Below are 22,642 nucleotides of genomic sequence, written 5' to 3' on the forward strand. Positions count from 1 at the left end.
GACAGTCACTGCCGCTGACCTTCCAAGTTAAGTGCCCCGAGGCACAATAATCAAAGTCTCAGACTGAGACGTGTGGGGTATAAACAAATACAGAAACCTCCATCTTACTCGTGAGAGTTCTCCTTTCTTTTTCTAGAGGCAGATAATGCGGAAGAGGCGGGGAAGAACTTCCTGCCAGTGCCTCAGGACTTGACTGCTAGGGCCTGAGCGCTTGGGGGAGTGTCTCTCAAGCCTTCCTCCATAAAAATGGGCAGACTTTTGAGACTTCAAGAATTCTGGATCAGGTGGATAGTTTAACAAAAGCAAAAGATATTTCAGTCCAGGGGTGGAATTCTAAAGGGAGCTCCTTTGCATATTAGGCCACACACCCCTGATGTAGCCAATCCTCCAAGAGCTTGGCATTCTAGCAGGGGCTCCTTTGCATATTAGGCCACACACCCCTGATGTAGCCAATCCTCCAAGAGCTTGGAATTCTAGCAGGGGCTCCTTTGCATATTAGGCCACACACCCCTGATGTAGCCAATCCTCCAAGAGCTTGGAATTCTAGCAGGGGCTCCTTTGCATATTAGGCCACACACCCCTGATGGAGCCAATCCTCCAAGAGCTTGGAATTCTAGCAGGGGCTCCTTTGCATATTAGGCCACACACCCCTGATGTAGCCAAGCCTCCAAGAGCTTGGAATTCTAGCAGGGGCTCCTTTGCGTATTAGGCCACACACCCCTGATGTAGCCAACCCTCCAAGAGCTTGGAATTCTGGCAGGGGCTCCTTTGCATATTAGGCCAAACACCCCTGATGTAGCCAATCCTCCAAGAGCTTGGAATTCTAGCAGGGGCTCCTTTGCATATTAGGCCAAACACCCCTGATGTAGCCAATCTTCCAAGAGCTTACAAGGCTCTTTTCTGTAAGCTCTTGGAGAATTGGCTATATCAGGGGTGTGTGGCTTAATATGCAAAGGAGCTCCTGCTAGAATTCCACCTCTGTTTCAGTCTATGATCTTAAGCCTTCTTGACTGCTCTTTGTTACTGAATCCAAGAACATATCAAGTACCTGGATGCAGATCGTTTCAGGGGTCCTTCGATTTCTGGGAAGAATAAAGAAAAATCAACTACAGCCCCACACTGACTGCATTTTTTAAAAAAAATCTCTCTTGCCCTCCTTTTTAAACATCCAGAACTCATAAAAAGTTCTGGAAAACTTGGAAGTCTGAACACTATTTTTGTAGTTTAGGTTGATCTTTATAAGAGGTATTGTGCAGATTTTGGTTCTGGGCTAATATGGCTACTTGGAACCTTTACCTATGGGATAGAAAAGTTAGAGAAAGTAGTACTTTTCTCCCTTTCTCACAATATGAGAACTCATGGACATTCTATGAAATTGCTGAGCAGTCAAGTTAGAACTGATAAAAGGAAGTACTTCTTCACCCAAAGGGTGATTAACACATAGAATTCACTGCCAAAGGACGTCGTAGCAGCTGCAAGCATAGACAGCTTCAAGAGGGGATTGGATAAACATATGGAGCAGAGGTCTGTCAATGGCTATTAGCCACACATATTGTTGGAACTCTCTGTCTGAGGCAGTGATGCTCTGTATTCTTGGTGCTTGGAGGGAGGCACAGTGGGAGGGCTTCAAGTGTCCCAGCCCCACTGATGGACCTTCTGATGGCACCTGGGTTTTTGTTTTGTTTTTTGGCCACTGTATGACACAGAGTGTTGGACTGGATGGGCCATTGGCCTGATCCAACATGGCTTCTCTTATGTTCTTATGTGACACAGAGTGTTGGACTGGATGGGCCATTGGCCTGATCCAACATGGCTTCTCTTGTGTTCTTGTGTGACACAGAGTGTTGGACTGGATGGGCCATTGGCCTGATACAACACGGCTTCTTATGTTCTTATCTATGAAGGCATATTTAGAAACAATAGAACTCACAACACAGAGATGCTCATGTTTTATAATATTCATCATCAAGACAGAATCAGGGACTGATTCCTCGCTGGAAGTGGCTCCACCCCCGGGCTTCTCCTTTCCCCAGCTCAAGCGATCAATGCCCCACCAGTTGCAGTGTGGACACACTTTGATCCATGGCTCCCTCCAATTTTCCTCACAGCTTCCAGATCTCCAAAAGACAGGAAGCCACGAGGGAAGCTGGAGGGAGCTGCAGATCAAAATGCACCCACGCAGCAACTGGTGGGGAACTGACCGCTTGAGCCAGTAAAATCAGAAGCCTGGGGTGGATCAACTGCTAGTGAGGAATCGGACTAATTTTAAAAAAAAAAAAGTTTTAAGAAATGGTGCCAGTGATGTTTCCTTGACTATATAACTATCGGAAAATGGCAGACTGGAAACTCAGTCCTATTTTAACCACTCTAATCAGGTAACCTGGCTTTTATAATTGGGGACAGGGGAAGAATCCACACATAACATCCAACATGAAAGTCAATTATCACATCAGAGGCTGTGTTTGACGGTTCCTCCAGTTTGAAGATGTAAACTCTGCAGGAGTTGGCTTGCTCAGTCTTTGACTTTGGATCGCAAAATGTTTGGCTGCCAACCAACCCATTCATTTTCAGGTATGAGTGTGCCGGTCTGAAAAGCTGACAGCTGCTTTAGCCCTTTTGTATGTGCATATTTGGAAGCTTCTCAGCCTCCCCACACTAACGGGCTCATTTCAGCTCCTTGACGGTCTAGTCTGTCACTGTCAGCCTGAGAAGCCTGCGAGGTTGCAGAGTAAAATCAAATGCCTGCATTGCCCATTTTTCTAGCTTTTTTTTTAGAATGAATGAAACTGCTGTATACTGGACCTAATGGAAGACTGCAGCGGGCGTTCCTGCCAGGCTCACAGAGCCAGAGGAACAGAGCTTGGGAACTTGGGAACAATGGGCAGTAGGATGCAAATCCCTGCTGCCCTGCACCAATCACAGCCCCCTATTGGTTTGAACTATCCAATAATGTGCTTGCGCGGGAACGCAGTGTTGTATATAGTTGGCCACACTGGCCCAGTTCGGCAGCAGAGCAGCCCCTCCACCATGCTGTAACTAATAAAGAGCTGTTTATCACTGATACATCTCAACAATGCTTCGAACCCACTATATTACAGAAACGAATGGCTACCAAGTAGGACCAGTCATCTCCTGTTTGCAAGGGATGAAGCGGGACCCCAAACTGGTGTAACCTCTTCCCTTTTAGAGAGCAGAGCAGACTTGCAGCAGTGGGCAAAACTAACAGCTATAATGTGGTCACCTGTAGGGGAAAAAATCAGGACATTTTGTAAGGGAATTTCAGAATAAATGCCATGCCCACGTACATGCCACTTGGACTTCGGATTTTCGTTGCAAGAGTGCCCCCATTCTGTTCCTCACCACACACTGATAAAAGCCAGCATCGGATCTTTGCAAGGATGGGATGGCGTACCTGCAAGAGACACAAAGAGACACAGTTGTAATTACAAACCATTGTCACTCACTGAGTGGTTTGGGCACCACATGGGCCCCTTTGGCATGCCACTTGTGGCTCTACTGAGCACTGTTCCCCAGTGTGGCACCTGCCCCATATTTCAGGGAAGTGGCAAAGCTCTTGTCCATTGCGTCTTCTGGCCGGCAGAACTTTGAAACAGCCGCTAGTAGAGCAGCAAGGAAGCTGTGGACCTCAGGCCAACAATGGAAGTAAGCACAGCTCTTTTAGTTGACGGTAATGGCAAATGTGGCTCTCTGTGAGTCGCAGAGGGAATACCACTGACATAAAGAAGTTCTTATTCTAGAACCAGTCTTTTAAAAAAAGTTGCAAACTTTGTAAGGTTATATCTCAGCCGCTCCAAAGTATGCTGGTATTTACTATCATTTTTTTACTTTTCATACTGACTCCTATCAGTGGATAAATGACTTTATACTCAGCTACATTATGACTGTGTATAATGTAGGCATGCCAGTCCTCAGGTCCAGTGTTCCCTCTAAGCTGAATTAGTGTGAGCTAGCTCAAAGTTTTTTAGCCTCCGGCTCACACATTTTTGGCTTAGCTCAGGAAAAATGGCCCCAGAGCAAACTAATTCATGCACAAATATCCCACAAAGTGGTACCCCACAAAGCAGAATTATTGCTCACAAGACTCCACAGCTTAGAGGGAGCTCCACAGCTCAGGTCCCAGCGAGAGATCCCCCAGTTTTACAGGCTCCTCCTTGTCACCAGCCACTTGGCTGGCAGGAGGAAACCCCACCCCAACAGCCACAATCTGCCTTTCCCCCTCAGAAGGCTTAGAAGAAGCTTGGAAGGTGTGTGTCCCTTTAAATCTTAAAGGAGCAAGGCTGAATGGGGGTGGGGTGAGCCAGCAGAGCCACATGGCTGTTCCTGGTGAGTCTGTGAAGCTGTGAGAAAGGAAAGGAACCCAGTCCCTCCGTTTGTTTTACATTCCTTTCAGAAGTCGTTTGCATAGTAAAGATTAAACGAGAACCTTTTGTTTCCTGTGCTAATCTGAAGAAGTTGGTGGAAATACATTGATAGTTACATTCAGCAGCTCCCATGAGTAAATTGTCCCAATAAGATCACAAAAGTGAGCGCTTGCAAACTGCATTTATTTTGGCTGCTTGGTGAGTGTGTGTGGGTGTGTCCACTTTCATTTAGGAGGAAGTGCAGCCAGCTGCTGGAGGTCAAGGGAATGAAGACTGTATTCAAGCGAACTGCAGTGCTATATTTTTTATTTATTTTAGGGAATAAAAGTTTATAAAATTGTGCATGGGATGGAGAGAGTTGTCAAAGGGAACTTTTCCCCTCTCTCCCAAAATACTAGAACTGGAGGTCATCCAATGAAGCTGATGGGCAGTAAGTTCAGGAGAACAAAAGGAAATACTACTTTACACAGAGAGTGATTAAAATGTGGGAATTGCTGTAAGAGGATGTAGTGATGGCCACAGGAATAAAGAATTTTAAAAGGGGATTAGATAAAATCCATCGGGGATAAGTCTACCAGTGGCTACTAGCCATGGTGACTGAGGGGACTGAGAGCTAGTTTGGTGTAGTGGTGAAGTGTGCGGACTCTTATCTGGGAGAACAGGGTTTGATTCCCCACTCCTCCACTTGCACCTGCTGGCATGGCCTTGGGTCAGCCATAGCTCTGGCAGAGGTTGTCCTTGAAAGGGCAGCTGCTGTGAGAGCCCTCTCCAGCCCCACCCACCTCACAGGGTGTCTGTTGTGGGGGAGGAAGGTAAAGGAGATTGTGAGCCGCTCTGAGACTCTTCGGAGTGGAGGGTGGGATATAAATCCAATATCATCATCATCATCATCATCATCATCATCATCATCATCATCATCATCATCATCATCTTCTTCTTCTTCTTCTTCTTCTTCTTCTTCTTCTTCTTCTTCTTCTTCTTCTTCTTCTTCTTCTTCTTCTTCTTCTTCTTCTTCTTCTTCTTCTTCTTCTTCTTCTTCTTCTTCTTCTTCTTCTTCTTCTTCTTCTTCTTCTTCTTCTTCTTCTTCTTCTACAATCAGAGCCACTAAGCCTTTGAATCCAAGAGCCAGGAGGCAACATGAGGGGAAAGCCCTCTACTTCTATGCCTTGTTGTTGACCACCCAAGGGAACTGATTGACCACTATGTGAGACAGGAGGCTAGATGGACCATTGGACTGATCCTGCAGGGCTCTTCTGATGTTGTTATATGTACTTAAAGAATGTTTGCAAGCTGTGCGGGATGGAAAGATGCACATTTTTCCACACCACAACCACTTCAGTACCATTTTGCTTCCCCGCCCCCCTTCAGATTCCTCCTCCCCCCCGATGTCACCAGCGGTTTAAGAATATTATTTTCCTTTTTTTTAAGTCCCTCTGGCAGCGTGGGTGGAGTGCAAGGAAAACACATGTAGATGCTTTGTTGTCCCAGCAAATGTCCCAGCAAATTCAGAGCAGCAATGAATGTGAACTGTGTCATTTATTCTCTAGAAGACTACGAATATTTGCATAACCTTGGTTTGCAAAAAAAAACCTATACACATCTGAACACTATACAGCAGCATGGAATGGAAGAAAAATGTTAGGTCTTGCATACACACAGACTTGACAGGATAATTTGTAAATATGAACTCTCTCTTAAACGACTAAGAAACCCCCACAAACCACGTAAGCCTCTTGAACCTCAGTTTGGTCATCACCCCCTGTACGTTCATCACACTTTTAGCATCACTTTGCCTGCTAATTGTCCTATCTCCTTTGTTACCTTTCTTCTGATTGGTTAAATTAGCTGACAGAAGCATCTTTAAAGTGAATAAAACATCTGACTAATCTTGGAAATCAGCTTTGGGAGGAAAAAAAAATAAAATCAGATTACACATTCCCTGTAGTCACCTTTGAAAGAATTTCATAACATAATCATTGGATCTTTCAAGAGAAAGAAAGCCAACAGAATGCTGCCGGATTAAATCTTTAATTTCAATTGAAGCAGAAGGAAAAGCTGTACGTGTTTAATTTTTATCAGCAAATGGGATAATGAACTCAGTTTTGTGCTGTGAGACCTCAGTGGGGAAGGCCAGCCTCTCAGCTTCCGGTTCAGACATATGGGCCCTGCTTAGCTATAACAAGCCGATAGTAGTTTTTGATGTTAGGTTGCTTGCATACAACTTGGGGAGGGACGGTGGCTCAGTGGTAGAGCATCTGCTTGGTAAGCAGAAGGTCCCAGGTTCAATCCCCGGCATCTCCAAAAAGGGTCCAGGCAAGTAGGTGTGAAAATCCTCAGCTTGAGACCCTGGAGAGCCGCTGCCAGTCTGAGAAGACAATACTGACTTTGATGGACCGAGGGTCTGATTCAGTATAAGGCAGCTTCATATGTTCATATGTATTGTGCTACTGGTTTACCACAGCTGTCACCCGCACCTAGGGTTGCTGAGTCTCCCCTGATCACTGGCAAGGGATGCGGAGGTAGAGTTGTCAACTCCAGACTGAGAAAATCCTGGAGCTTTGGGAATGGAGCCTGGGGAGGACAGGGACCTCAGTGAGGTATATTGTCTTACAGTCCACCCTCCAAAGCATCCATTTTCTCCCAGGGAACTAATTTCTGCAGTGTGGAGATGAGCTATAATTCCTCAGTGAGCTATAATTCCTCAGGTCCCACCTGGAGGATGGCATCCATCCTTGCACCTGGACTCTTCCTAGTATACAGAAGACAATCCAGCTGTAAATGGTTGCTATAGTACGGGGGTGGCCAAATTGCAGCTCAGGAGCCACATGCGGCTCTTTCACACGTATTATGCAGCTCTCAAAGCCTCCATTGCCCCCATCAGCCAGCGTGGAGAAGGCATTTCTCTCTTTAAATGACTTCTCCAAGCCACGGCAGTTGGTGGCTTGGAGAATGCATTTAAAGTTAAAGTTGTTTTCTTTCCACATCTCTCTCCCCCCCATCTATTTATGTATTTATCTTTTTTTCTATTTCCCTTCCTTCCTTCCTGTTTTGAGGCTCTCAAACATCTGACGTTCACGTCTTGTGGCTCTCAAACATCTGATGTTTATTGTATGTGGCTCTTACATTAAGCAAGTTGGCCACCCCTGCCATAGTACAACCACCAACCCTGAGGCACTTCAGCCTCAGAGAACAATCTGGCTGAAAAGATCTCACAGCTAGAGACAACAAAGCACAATGTTTTGCAACATCTCCTGGAAAGCTTTGCAAGGAACATAAATACTAGGTTATCTCCCCCCGCCCCAATAGTTTTGCTTTCCCAGTGATAGTGGAATCATTTTGCAGGCAGAAGAGGAAAAAAGGCATTTTCATTGTCTGGATGCCAGAAGGGCACTTAAAGGGGAGGGGGTGGTTTGCAGATCTGAGCAAGTAATTTAGGAAAATGGACAATTTGTTTGGAGTGGAACAGCTTGGAAGACACCGGCTCCTTAAGAAAGTAAGATGATGGATAATACATCACTGTCTCAAAGTTATCAATGAAAACCAAGGAACTGTGTTTCTTTTTTCTTTCTTTTTTTAGGGGGGGATTGGAACACAAATGATCAATTTGGTTTCAACAGGGCTGTTAAGGCATCCAAAATCAAAACTTGGACCATATTAAAACCTCCAAGTTGGGATGCTTATTGAATTTCTAACAAAACAGAAAGAAGAAAAGAATCCTGAAAAATCAAGCCATGCCCCAGAATTTAAGAAGAGACCACAGTATTCCCTTCAATGCCAGGGCATATTCTATACCTGAAGTCTGGAATTTGGACAGAAAATATAACAGGTTTTGCCCTGCATGGGTGTCATAAACCATGGAACTCCTGGGATTATGACAATACTCTTGAATTTAGAAGCATTTGTTCCAGTTCAAACCATTGTCCATTAACAGCAGACTACACTCTGATTTGGAACCTAGATACGCTGATCCCCTTGCTTGAATGTGATACGCTCAACATCGATGATACCTCTGTTTTCTATGAAGTGGCATACTTTGCAATGGGACCCCATAGAAAACATTTCCACGTGTGCAACAGTCAGTGGGGTTTTTTTTTGTAGAAAAGCCCAGCAGGAGATCATTTGCACAGTAGGCCATACCGGCTGGCCTGGGAGCACGTGGATGCCACACGGCAGGTCAGACCAGCCGGAGTCCTGGCCAGCCCAGGCAGAGTGCCGCTCTTGTGGACTCCAGCAGAAGAAAAAAGCCCTGGCAACAGTCCTTATCTTATGCAAGCAGAAATTCTATAATCATTCCTTGCTACACAGATAGTCCAGGGTAGTCCAATCTTGTCAGATGTGGGAAGCTAAGCAGGGTCAGTATGCGCTTGGATGGGAGACCACCAAGGAAGTTCAGGGTCAGCATGCCGAGGCCGGCAATGGCAAACCAAGTCTGAACATCACTTGAAAAGCCTATGGGATCACTGTCAGCACTTTCCACCCCCACCCTATGCTTGCTCTATGTGAAAGCAACTGTATCCCCATGAAAGGAACCAGAGATAAGAAGAAGAAGAAGATATTGGATTTATATCCTGCCCTCCACTCCGAAGAGTCTCAGAGCGACTCACAATCTCCTTTCCCCGTCCTCCCCCACAACAGACACCCTGTGAGGTGGGTGGGGCTGGAGAGGGCTCTCACAGCAGCTGCCCTTTTAAGGGCAACCTCTGCCAGAGCTATGGCTGACCCAAGGCCATTCCAGCAGGTGCAAGTGGAGGAGTGGGGAATCAAACCCGGCTCTCCCAGATAAGAGTCCTCACACTTAACCACTACACCAAACTGGCTCTCCAAGGAGGCACACCATGGCACCAGAATGCCTCACAGACTCTTAGACTGATCGCTGCACATCCTTAAGCAGAAGCAGAGAAAATGCTGTTAATATCATGAGCCCCTTCCCGGTGCACCCTGCCAAAGGTGTACTGATGAAAGACCAGGAGTATTGATCCGAGGCTCAAAGCCTGGGTGGAGCTCTCCATGCAAGGTAAGCAACGGGAGAATTATTTCTAAAGTTTCACTTTACATAATAACCTGTACAGAGGTCAAGGAAGTTTACTAAAATACTAAATCTATGGCGCAGCCTCATTTGCAAAATCATGCACAGTGATAGTCATTGCACCTCAAAAAAGACGCATGCAGAAAAGGGCAACTGGAATGATTAAAGGGTTGGGACACTTTCCCTATGAAGGAAGGTTAAAACGCTTGGAGCTCTTTAGCTTGGAGAAATGTCAACTGAGGGGTGACATGAGAGAGGTTTACAAAAAAAGTACTTTTCTCTCACACAATACAAAAACTTGTGGGCACTCCATGGAATTCATGAGCAGCAAGGTTAGAACAGATAAAATAAGATACCTCTTCACCCTAAGAGTAATTAACATGTGGAATTCACTGCCATGGGAAGTGATGGCAGCAGCAAGCATATCAGCTTCAAGAGAGGACAGGATAAACATATGGAATGGAGGTTCATCAGTGGCTATTAGTCACAAGGTGTAGATGGAACAGTCTGACTGGGGCAGTGATGCTTTGTATCCATGGTGCTGGGGGGGGGGAGGGAGGCAACAGCAGGCACCACTAGTGGACCGCCTGATGGCTCCTGGGTTTTGGGCACTGTGTGACACAGAGCGTTGGACTGGATGGGCCATTAGCCTGATCCAACATGGCTTCTCTTATGTTCTTATGTGACACAGAGTGTTGGACTGGATGGGCCATTGGCCTGACCCAACATGGCTTCTCTTATGTTCTTATGTGACTCAGAGTGCTGGACTGGATGGGCCATTGGCCTGATCCAACATGGCTTCTCTTATGTTCTTATGTGACACAGAGTGTTGGACTGGAGGGGCCATTGGCCTGATCCAACATGGCTTCTCTTATGTTCTTATGTGACACAGAGTGTTGGACTGGAGGGGCCATTGGCCTGATCCAACATGGCTTCTCTTATGTTCTTATGTGACACAGAGTGTTGGACTGGATGGGCCATTGGCCTGATCCAACATGGCTTCTCTTACGTTCTTATGGTTATTGTGTTGTTTTATATGACTGGAGTTGTGGCTTTCAGAGCAGTCCAGTCACCGTGTCTTCATTCTAGGGGTACAATTATTAAGTTACTTACCGAGAATGCAAACTACTGCCTATGACAGCCAGTGGCAAAATTCCAACTGATTTAAACACAGGATTTCATGTTTGGTTTTTTTTAATACAGAAAAAACACAAATATTTTAGCCCGCTGCTTGCCCAGAAAAATTAGAGTACTATCAAATTTAGCACACCCAACGTTGTTTTGTGAGAAAAGCAGAGATACTTTTGTCCCTGTAATAATTTCATCCTAATGATTAAATGTAATTCCCTGCGTCTGACATAAAAAAAATGCAGAGATCATCTTGGTTTGTGGCAAGCAATTAAAAATAAATAATAGACCCTGAAATATTCATAGCAACATAGTTATTCAAAGTTTATTGTATATTTTGATTAGCTTTCCGAGCACATTCCATGTTCCAAGATAAAAGCTTCAAGGGCTAGAAACGAGTTAATCAAACCTTAAACTAAATAAATATGCCTTTCATTATGACCCAAGAAACTTGTGTGCTCTGCTTTGCCAAAAAATACAGACCTTTTCCTTCATACCCCTATAGTGGCAATACAGACAACTGACTTCCTGTTTTTGTGTGGCACGCAAATTATATTTTTCAAAATGCTGAATTTATATTCTGTTACATTCTGAGTTCTGATCTTCAAACTGAAATAATCATATGCAACTTTTTAAAACTGTGGGGTCTGCCCCATACATTAATTCCTTTAAATGCCCAATGGTTTCCATCACTTAAATCTTCGTTCGCGAAGCCAAGCCGAGAGAGGGTTTCCATCAGTTTCTTCCAACTGACCATTGATCAAACCAACAATTCTCTTAACGCCAGATGACACACTGGCTTTCTTTTGTGATTAATCACACTGTAGATATCCTCACCCTAAACATTACTTATAATTTCACGCACCAAACTGAACATTGGATTTACCATGAAGGATCCCTTTGGTTTGAGCATGAGGACATCCTAGCACATTTGGGTATTCCCCTTCCCAGGGGTGGAATTCTAGAAGCAGCTCCTTTGCATATTAGACCACACACCCCTGATGTAGCCAATCCTCCAAGATCTTACAAAAGAGAGATTTGTAAGCTCTTGGGAGGATTGGCTACCTCAGGGGTATGTGGCCTAATATGCAAAGGAGCTCCTGCTAGAATTCCACCTCTGCCTCTTCCCATCATCCTAGGAGGCAGGAACTAGATTGTTCTTTCTGCATCTGATGGGGAGGGGAGTGCCTGCCTTCTTCGGTTCAGAGGCTTCCACAGCTCCTAAAGAGACTACAAGCTCTTTCACACATGCAAACCACATTTCCCCGGGTTTTCCCCATCCTGACCAGCGGTACCCAGCTTGCTGGGGACAAAGTGTAGATGACCAGGGAAGGCAATGGCAAACCACCCCATAGCAAAAAGTCTGCCAAGAAAACGTCGTGATGTGATGTCACCCCATGGCTTGGTAACAACTTGGTGCTTGCACATTTACCTTTACTACCAGTGATACTGCCTTAAATTTAAGGGTTTCTTCTAGATCCTTCACGGCTGCCCGTCCAGGTCTCAATCTCCTTCCAACACCTTGTGTTACGTATGTGGTTTTAGTATAAGATGGCTAAGGTATTCCTGCCTGGCTCATTGGAACCATGAGAGCAGAGCTTGGGGACTTGGGAACAATGGACAGTAGGATCCAAATACCTGCTGCCCTACACCAATCACAAGCCCCCTGCCTGTTTGAATGACCCAATAACATGCTTGCACGAGACCTTGTAGTAGTATATAGCAGAGGTGGCCAACGGTAGCTCTCCAGCTGTTTTTTGCCTACAACTCCCATCAGCCCCAGCCATTGGCCATGCTGGCTGAGGTAATGGGAGTTGTAGGGAAAAAACAGCCGGAGAGCTACCGTTGGCCACCCCTGATATATAGGTTTGGCCCCGTTGGTCCAATCTCAGGCTTGTAGGAGCAGCCATCTACCGTGCTGCCCCTAATAAAGAGCTGTTATCGCTGTTCTCTCCTCTCCTTGATGCTTTGAACCCACTATATTATACCTTGGTTGCAGTCTCCCTTTTTGTTGACGATTGAGCCAATAAATAGATAATCCTTAACAATCTCTTAATTGTCCAATTTAAAATCCTGTAACTCCTCAGTGGTCATTATTGTTGTCTTCCGGGTGTTCAGCTGTGATTCTGCTCCGTCGCTTTCTCCTTTAACTTTCATCAGTAGTTGTTTCAAGTCACTGCTGTTTTCTGTCATTGCTTTTCTGCAAGACCAACCTTTTTCAAACGGCCTCCACTTAAATGTGGATCGATCCACTATATTCGGCCATCGTAAACTACCGAGGAGAACGTCTAGAGTATAGCACTGAAAATGTTAATTCTTATTGTAATGTTATGTTTTTAACTATAATGGTTTTAATTAGTAAATTACATATATTGTTTTGGAAAATGTTTTATATTGTACATTGTAAGTTTTATGTGTTGTGAGCCGCCCTGAGCCTGATTCACCGGGGAGGGCGGGATATAAATAAAATATATTATTATTATTATTAATGTGAAATAATCTGCATCTCTCAAATGGCTAATGTTCCTTCTGCCTATCTTCCCTCCAGCCTCATCTGAACTTTAATCCAGTTTTCCTTATGGTATGTTCCGTTTAGGGAGATAATAAACATCCTTGTCTCACACCTTTGCCGTTCTAATCCCCCATATTCTGTCCTCACAGTAGCAACTTCTGTATCATACAAGTTGTGTAGCATACAAAGCAATAAGATGTCATGGCACATTCATTTCTTTTAAAACCATCCATAATTTTTCATGATCCACATAGTTGAAAGTTTCACTGTAACTATAAAACATAAGCTGATCTTCTTCTGAAAACCTCTTCTATGTTCTAGTACCCAATGTACGGCCAATTTCTTCCTGGACCAATGCATAAAAGCTTTCCATTCCTTCCTCTTCAGCATTTGTAGTTGGGACATACAGTGCTATGTTGCTAGGCTTTCCATAGAGTCTGATTGATATTACTCGCTCAGACTTTGCATTATCGCTCCTGATTGCTTGCGCTATATCTGGCCTCACTATGTCTTGTCGTTTCTTCTCAGTTTGTCATTTCCAGAGTAAAACACTTTGCAATTTTCTGACTGAAAATGTCCTAATCCAGTCCACTTTAGTTCACTCACACCCAAGATTACAATGTTTAACCAGTCCGTTTCTTGTGTTATGATTTTGATTCAATCTTGATCCACACTTCTCACATTCCATGTCCCTATTATATATGTCATACAGCTCTGGACTTTCTCTCTCCCCCCCCCCTTTATATAATTTATTTACAAAGGAGGAAAGCATTCATATAGCATGATCGTTTGCCAACAATTCAAAATATCAGATTAAAAGAATAAAAGTTCACTATACAACTTATTATCTGGAATTACGTCATTCGAAGTTAGATATTCTACCACTGGATGCCGCAATGCAACACATTTTTCCTGAGTGGGCATCAAAGATGTGTCTAGTACATTTACTTAGCGCAAACATTTCCCATAACTTATTTCAGCACGCTGAAAGTGAAGGTACTCTGTCCTCTTTCCACTTACGGGCAAGAGTTATTTTCACTGCCGCTAAAAGCAAGGAAATCTGCTTAATTTGATGAACTTTCTCTATGCATCTATTAACCTAAGCAACCAAATGTCTTTTCAGCTTTAATCTGATTGTGTCATTAGGAATAGCACTATTCAGGGTTTTTCGGGGGGGGGGGTTGTAGCAGGAACACCTTTGCACACACACACACACCCCAATGTAGCCAATCCTCCAAAAGCTATGAGATAATCATAAGTACTTTACCATTGTCTTCTTCTATGTCTTCTAACCAGGATAGGTGAGGTGTCACTGCCATTGTCTCTGAAAGGTCACCCTCCACCACTGCTGCCGCCTAGTAGCTACCCTTCAAGAATCCCTCTGCCCCCAACACCCATGGAACCAGAATTCCCTTCAGATGATGTCCAGGGGTGGAATTCTAGCAGAAGTTCCTTTGCATATTAGGCCACACACCCCTGATGTAGCCAATCCTCCAAGAGCTTACAAGGCTCTTTTTTGTAAGCTCTTGGAGGATTGGCTACATTAGAGGGGTGTGGCCTAATATGCAAAGGAACTCCTGCTAGAATTTCACCCCTGCTGATGTAAATGTTGATTCTGGAAGTGGGTGGATGCATGTTAAGAACATAAGAGAAGCCATCTTGGATCAGGCCAATAGCCCATCCAGTCCAACACTTTGTCAACAGTGGCCAAAGAAACCAGGTGCCATCAGGAGGCCCACTAGTGGGGCCAGGATACTAGTCTGATATCGCAACTTTGTTCATTCTGCTTTGTGTGCTTCTGCTCAGACAAAGTCAAAACTCTCAGCTTCTCTGACATACTCATACCCTCTCACCATGTCAAGGTGTGAATTCAAGAGGAGAATTGAGCCCAATTTTTTTTAAAAAAGTAGACCTTCACTGGGGAAAGATGACCTTTAAAAATCTTCTCATGAAAAGAAAATATTCTTAATCTAAGAATTCATTGCTAAAGAAAATGCTGCTTATTAATTCAGAAAATCTTATTGCTTCCAGCCTCCTCTATGGAATTTCTTGTTAGTAACTTTTATGTAAAACTATTATATTATATAAATAGCACTGATAAAAGGATAAGGGCATAGTGCGTAAAGAGCAAAAGCAGCTGGAGATTCTGAATACTGCCCTCAATGGGCCTGCTTCTTCCTTCCCACTGCAGCTCCCTGCGTGCTCTGAAGAGCCAACCTTGAGAATCAGGAAGTCATACTTGAAGTTGCAGTTGTGGGGAAAACCCACAGAATTCAGAGACCCACACCATTTTGCTTTCAGCAGCAATGCTTGCACTCAAAGCACTGTTGGATCCCAGCTTAACTACGGTAGTATTGTTTCCCTGCTGTGTTATTTGCGATGTAACAATAACGTGCCTCAAAACTGAGGATCTTCTGTCCGTGAAGTACTGAAAAATCAAAATCAAAAAGAGCCGTTTACTTGTATTCGCTGGAGAAGGCGGTGGTTTCCGTGTCGTTATGCAGCCACTTAAATTCCAAAGGCCAGCTTCCTTCTGCCAGGCACGTGAGCACGAGACGATTTCCCTCGAGATGAATCTGGGGCAAGCCCGGCTCCGTCTTGAAATAGGGCGCAACGTCATCTGCAACACGAGAGAAAAAATAAGGTCAAAATAAAGCGACAAAACTCTTTTCTTGCTTTTCAAGGGAGACCACCTAAGTACTGGCACATGTTTGCAGTGCGATGACCATAATGAAGATAGACCTGGAATACAGTATTGGGCTTAAGCTGGTAAGATCTGAATTTCAACTCGCTGAAGCCATTCAGTCAAGCCCTTTCATATTCCTGATGGTCACAGTTGCCGTTTTGTGAGAACCTAGGGATACACAATGCATTTTGTGTGCATACATATTCTGTGTGCATGAGTACCATTTAGGTACACTTGAACGTGAACCCCTAAAAATCGGTTATTTTGTTTGTGTATGGAAATCCCTGCATCGTCCTCCAGGGTAACCAGATGCATGCCCTCTTTTTTGTGTGTGTCCATCCTTTTTTAGGGCTCTTTTTAAGAAAAACTGATGAAAATGTTCTCTTTGGTGGTTGGAAGAGTAGGTATATTTCTAGTTAATAGCAATTATCACAGCTTAAATAGTAGGGGTATTGAAACTGAGATTTGCCAAAGTGATGGCTTGTTTGAAGTACTTGGTAAATATGTTCTTTTTTTGTTTGTTTACAGGCAATGGTGTCTCTGCATATCGGGAGCATAACAGACAGTATGCGATCCCAATGCCTATTGGTTGTGATGCCTGCATCATCAACCACCCAGGTTCATTGTACGGATAAACTTGTGGCTTGCAGGGACCTTGGAACCACCTTGTGGTGCAGTGGAAAGTGCCATCAAGTCACAGATTACGTATGGCAACCCTGTAGGGCAGGGGTGGCCAATGGTAGCTCTCCAGATGTTTTTGCCTACAACTCCCATCAGCCCCAGCCATTGGCCATGCTGTCCGGGGCTGATGGGAGTTGTAGGCAAAACATCTGGAGAGTTACCATTGGCCACCCCTGCTGTAGGGTTTTCAAGGCAAGAGACATTCGGAAGAGATTTGCCACTGCCTGCCTCTGTGAAGCAACCCTGAACTTCCTTGGGGGGTTTCTCATCCAAGTACTAACCAGGGCCGAACGTGCTTAGCGTCTGAGATCTGATGAGATCAGGCTATCCTGGGTCATCCGGATCAGAGGAAAGACAAACAGTCTGTTTGCCATTGCTTGCCTTCACATAGCCACCCTGGACTTCCTTGGTGGTCTCCCATCCAAGTACTACCCAGGGCCAACCCCACTTAACTTCTGAGATCTGATGAGATCCAGCTGCAGGACTAAAAATAATAAGTTCTACAGTCTTCTGCTCTGCACTGGTGCATCGACGGATGAGGCTGTTTGAACTCTTGCTGTGGGAAGTGACGGCGTCTTCTAACAAAGCAGTATGTAACTTCCAAGAATGCAGCCTCTTTATTCTGTATTCTGCTCAACAAAATCTTACAATTTACTCTATTTGAAGTTCTGATCTCAAATACAGTAGTTTCTTATATACCCTCCGGTCCAATTTTTTTGGCAGTCGGTTCTTCCTCCTCCTGCATCTGCAGGAATTAAATCCAGTTCATTAAACTCTCTTTAGAAAGTTAGGAAAGTAAGCCCAGATGAAATGATTATCACAGCAGGACATGTCTCAGGATAAATGAAGAATTTTGATAGGGAAAAGAGCAGCTTTGAACAAAACATCCTGCAGAACAGCAAGATTAATGTGCCTTTCAACGCTGTCTTTAACCAGACTGTCTTAAAATTACATTTCTTTTTTCCCCCTCTTTTAAATCAGTTTTGAGTTCCAGAATGAGAGAGACTGAATAGCGGGCAAGGGTCAGATATGGTTTTGAATCTATCATCAACCTCTGGATTAAAGCGTTGGGAGGCGGGAGGGATGACATCATGCCTCCCCCCTTCTCAACCCCTCACGGGGTCAAGCCCAGCAGCCATCAGGCCCAGTGGGGTAACTGAGGCACCTTACAAAGAGCTGCACACCAGCCAGCTGATCAATGGTAAAAAGGTCAAGGTAGTCCCCTGTGCAAGCACCAGTCGTTTTTGACTCTGGGGTGATGTCGCAACACGAAGTTTTCATGGCAGACATTTTATGGGGTGGTTTGCCATTGCCTTACCCAGTCATCTACACTTTCCCCCCCCCCCAGCAAGCTGGGTACTCATTTTACTGACTTCGGAAGGATGGAAGGCTGAGTCAACCTCAAGCCGGCTACCTGAACCCAGCTTCCACTGGGATCGAATTCAGGTTGTGAGCAGAGCTTAGGACTGCAGTACTGCAGCTTTACCACTCTGCGCCACAGGGCTCCTCCAATGATAGCTGGCCCCATAAGACTCCAGGAACCACTGACAGCTGGCTGTCAGAGAATCAGCTGTTGGGAAGCTCCACTCTATTTGGAAAGGAAGGTCTAGAGGTAGAAGGTGCTCAGGAGGTGCTATTTGTCTCCTCCAGGCTGAGCTACAGCCCTGAAAGGCTTCTGGGTAGGGAGAGGCCACTGGGCATACCCCAGACCCAGCTAAGGCCTTCAAAAATCTTGAGGGAAGCAAGGAGAACTCAGGCTCCCAGCTCAGAATAGAGCTAGGGGAGGGGAAATGGATTAGGGTGGTACCCAGCCCTTATCCCCCTCTGTCTACGGCCAAGGGAAGACCTGCCAGTCAAATAAAGACCCGGTACAACTGGGATTCTTACACAAAGTTGCTAACAAATTTCTATGGGAGGGAATTATAGATTCAAACATAAAGACTCAACTTTTCCAGGAAAAAAAAAACAGCACTATTATTTATTCATCCCACACCCAGACGTGATTCCTTACACAGTCAAAGGGATAGGATCTAGCCAATTTTTGGTGATCCAGTCAAGGCTTTTTGCTATAATCACAAGTGCCAAGACTTCCTAGAGAAGAACTACAAACAGCTAGCTTTTTGAAAAGAAGTGATTGCACAGAACCTGAATGATCCACACTTGTGTAATTTGACAGCATCCTATTCTATTCATTTAATTATTCATGCTGGTCGATTCAGATGTCCCTCAACCTTCTAGGCCTGTTAACTTCAATGGACATAGAAGGGAGCAACTCTGTTTAGAATTGCACCACAGGATACCAATGAAAGTTGTATTTGTGAAGAATCTGTCCTTTCCCCCCTTATAGGAGTGCCATTTGCCCATTTTTTGAGGGCAAACCTCTGCCAAATCAGTCCTGTTCCCCTCCAATGCCCCAATAAGTAGCAGGAGAAAACAGGGTGGAGATGAAAGTGTGCCATCGACGCATCAACAATGTCCTTTTTTCCCATGCTCTACCTCCTCCAACCCCCCAAGCTTCCAAGGTCTCCAGGCATGCACCATGCAACAATGCCGCTGCATTTATATACTTCTGTTGGGGGCTACGCAATTCGACTTCAGATTTCCTTAAAACCGGCAGTGATAATTGTTCCATAATTTGTAAAGCAATCCTAGACTCATTAAAATCTTATTTTGAGGGGTTATTTTTTAAGCTGACATCTGCTGAAAGCATATCCACACGATAACCAAGGTTATTTTGAAATTTTTAAAAGTTGGCATCTGCTCAAAGCATAACTACATGATAACCAAGGTTATTTGGGGTGGGGGGGGGAGGCTGACATCTGTTGAAAGCATATCCACATGAAAACCAAGGTTATTCTGAAATTTTTAAAAGCTGGCATCTGCTCAAAGCATACCCACATGATAACCAAGATCAGGCATTCAACTAATATTAGATATTCTTCACAGAAACCTGAATCCTGCTAATACTATTTTACATTCAAGGTATATGTCAGGGGTGGCCAACGGTAGCTCTCCAGCTGTTTTTTGCCTACCACTCCCATCAGCCCCAGCCATTGGCCATGCTGGCTGGGGCTGATGGGAGTTGTAGGCAAAAAACATCTGGAGTGCTACCCTTGGCCACCCCTGCTCTATGTGATGGGGAAGCCCATTTGTGATTTGCCATTCCAAGTTTCTTTTTCATCATTTCCAATTGGGGAAGGGAATGCAGGATGCCGGTATGGATTCCACAAATCTTCTCTGCTAGAGGAGGTACTCCCTCAGGCAAGAAAGGCTCCGCCCCAGGCAGCGCCAAATTAAACCATGAGGAGGCCTAGGCAGTCTAAATGTCAGGCGCCCCCTCGCAAATTATCTCAGAGTCAGAGCGCCCACCTCACCATCTGTGGTCCCCGCTGCAGCCTCCAGGCACCTTCTCAAAAGCCCCTTTGACAATACTGAGGGAGAGGCAGAGAGAAGCAAACTTGGCAACAACGCCAGCAGCAACCGCATCAGGCCAATTGGGCAAAGAGTAGTTCAATTGCTGGCTGCATGTGCAGGCTGGGAGGGCTGCAAGCAGGGGGGAAGCTGGCCCAGGGCCCCTAAAGGCATGGGAGCCCATAGGCCAGTGCCTACTTGGTAGGGTTGCCAAGTCCAGCTCAAGAAATATCTGGGGACTTTGGGGGTGGAGCCAGGAGACTTTGGGGGTGGAGCCAGGAGACATTGGGGGTGGAGCCAGGAACAAGGTTGTGACAAGCATAATTGAACTCCAAGGGAGTTCTGGCCATCACATTTAAAGGGACAGCACACTTTTTTAAATGCCCTCCTTCCATAGGAAATAAGAATAGAGGTACCTTCTTTTGGGGCTCATATCATTGGACCCCTGGTTCAATCGTTTTGAAACTTGGGGGGGTATTTTGGGGAGAGGCACTAGATGCTATACTGAAAATTTGGTGTCTCTACCTCAAAAAACAGCCCCCCCAGAGCCCCTGATACCCGCAGATCAATTCCCTATGGGAATAATAGATGGGGGCGGGGCTTCCCCCTCCGGCCAGCTGGCTGGGGGCGGGGGGAAGCCTGTAAAACCAGGGGATCCCCCGCTGGGACCTGGGGATTGGGAAGCCTACTACTTGGCCTAATTGTTAATCCGGCCCTGGCCCTAGGGTTGCTAATTATGGATTAGGAAATTCTTGGAGATTAGGGGGTGGAGCCTAAGGAGGGCAGGGTTTGGGGAGGGACCTCAGTGAGCTGAATGCTATAAAGTCCACCACCCTCCAAAGCAGCCATTTTCTCCAGGGGAACTGATCTTTGTAGTCTGGAGATCAGCTGTAATACTGGGGGATCTTCAGCAGCTGTAATTCTGGGGGATCTTCTTAACCCTTCCCATTCCCATCATTTCACTGTTTTTCCCCCAGAGGGGACAAGATATAAATTCTCTAATGTTCCCTTAAAAACAGAAAAGCAGCCGGGAGCTCAGTCTTGAAGAAAAGATTTAAGCAGCCTCATTTTCCCTGTGAGCAGTCTGCATTTGCTTTCTCTTTAAAAAAATAAAAACCTCACACAGGATGGAGAATTACAAAACACAAGTACTTTGCCCCCTCGTTTTCATTCTGCTTTCTAACAGCTAGGATTATTCATGTCTTCCCTGCTTTTTTTCTGAATACAGAAGAATAGCAAAAACACCAACAAATAATTTACATACATTCCACTATCGTTACATAGGAACAAAACACATGCACACGTTCTGGGTCTCTTGCCCCCACAGTAACTAACTTTCTTATGGAAATATTTAGGAATCAACCAGGGACACCAGGCAGCAATACATGAACCTTGCAAAGTAAACCTGAAGTGGTTCCTTCCTTAATTTAACATGCCAGGTTGGAGCTCTCCTATTTAGAAGTGGCTTCCTACCCAGCTTCTTTTTTTCCCTATGCATTAAGGCTCCCAAGTTCCTACCATGCCTGGGGGATCCCCTGGTTTGGCAGGCCCCAACCCGGCAGCAGGCAGGAGGCCGCTGTGGGGATCCACACCCCCCTAAAGAGCCTGTCACCACACAGCACAATGACATCACCCATGACGTATCACGCCAGGCATGTTGCATGGGATGCTCTAGGAATTTGCTAGAAACTCTATGGTTTTGCACAGGGATGCTCTAGCAATTTGGAGGGGAAACTCTGGTACCACAGAGTTCTCCCCCCAAATTGCTAGAGCGTCCCTGTGCAAAACCATAGAGTTTCAAGCAAATTCCTAGAGCATCCCATGTGACACAACACTTCCTAGTGACATCATCGCTCCATGCATGTGTGAGAAAAAGTCCCCTGCTGGGAGCCGCAGAGAACTTGGCAACCCTACTAGGTACTGAATGCCAGGAGGCTTGAGTTGCTGTGTTCTAGTTAGGCCCTAGTTAGTGCCAACAAAACAGCAGCATTATCTAGAAACTTTGGTAATTTTCAGAGAACTTGGGGGCACAGCTGCTTAAGGCATGGGGGGAGCAGTGTGTACTGGGCACTTAAGCACCCTTTAAGGAGAAGGTTAAGGATAAGACTGGAAGCCAGTAGGGGAGAAACTGGCACCAAAATGAAAACGTCAGCAGAGACCCGACATGCTGACATCACACTCCGTATGCCAGGAAGTGATGTCAGCACATTGCTGGGGATGCCCAGGATGCTCTGATATTTGGACAAAACCATGGTTAAACTGGGTGGTCCTTGCCAGCAACACAGTGATGTCATTTGATGCACACAGGAAATGGTGTCAGTACTGCACCAGCAAGGGACCCATCACCTGGTAACTCCACCCTGAGTCACCAGGGGGACCTGGCAACCATAGAGGTACTAAGGTGAATGAAGCTTTTATTTGTGGAGTCAGAGTAAAATGTACACCACATATTAAAAAGCATTTGAACAAGTTTAGCTGTCATGTCTTCTATCCAAGGGACCCTAGAAATGATAGAGTCATTAAACAATAGTAGAGCTTTTCCTGTCAGCCTTCCCAATCCCTGCTTCAGAGTCTCTCTGCTTTTTGGCATTACTAAGAATTTTAGAAATTTATATAGTCCAGGCACATCACTAAATTGTCCCACTAAATCTTCTAATAAAATTCTTTGATTTGACACTCACACATTTCACATTAAAATACAAAACACATATTTGCATCTCACAAGAAAATAATGCCGTATAAAATTAAAGTTGAATAAAATATTACTTTGTAACTACTTAATATATTAACCATTTCATCATATTAGAGCACTAAAT

General features: G+C 45.0%; 1 protein-coding gene across 1 annotated transcript in view; it reads right to left on the minus strand.

Annotated features, from left to right (window-relative positions):
* The window catches only part of SDK1 (sidekick cell adhesion molecule 1), a 936,924-nt gene that overhangs the window by 716,019 nt on the left and 198,263 nt on the right, over positions 1-22,642 (minus strand). The window contains exons 2-3 of the mRNA XM_060260466.1: positions 15,509-15,668; positions 3,306-3,412 (exon numbers count right to left, since the gene is read on the minus strand). Of these exons, the coding sequence (XP_060116449.1) occupies positions 3,306-3,412; positions 15,509-15,668 (267 nt within the window). The remainder of the gene's footprint in view (positions 1-3,305; positions 3,413-15,508; positions 15,669-22,642) is intronic.

This window comes from Heteronotia binoei, chromosome 20 (assembly GCF_032191835.1).
Source record: "Heteronotia binoei isolate CCM8104 ecotype False Entrance Well chromosome 20, APGP_CSIRO_Hbin_v1, whole genome shotgun sequence".
NCBI classification, from domain to species: Eukaryota; Metazoa; Chordata; class Lepidosauria; order Squamata; family Gekkonidae; genus Heteronotia; species Heteronotia binoei.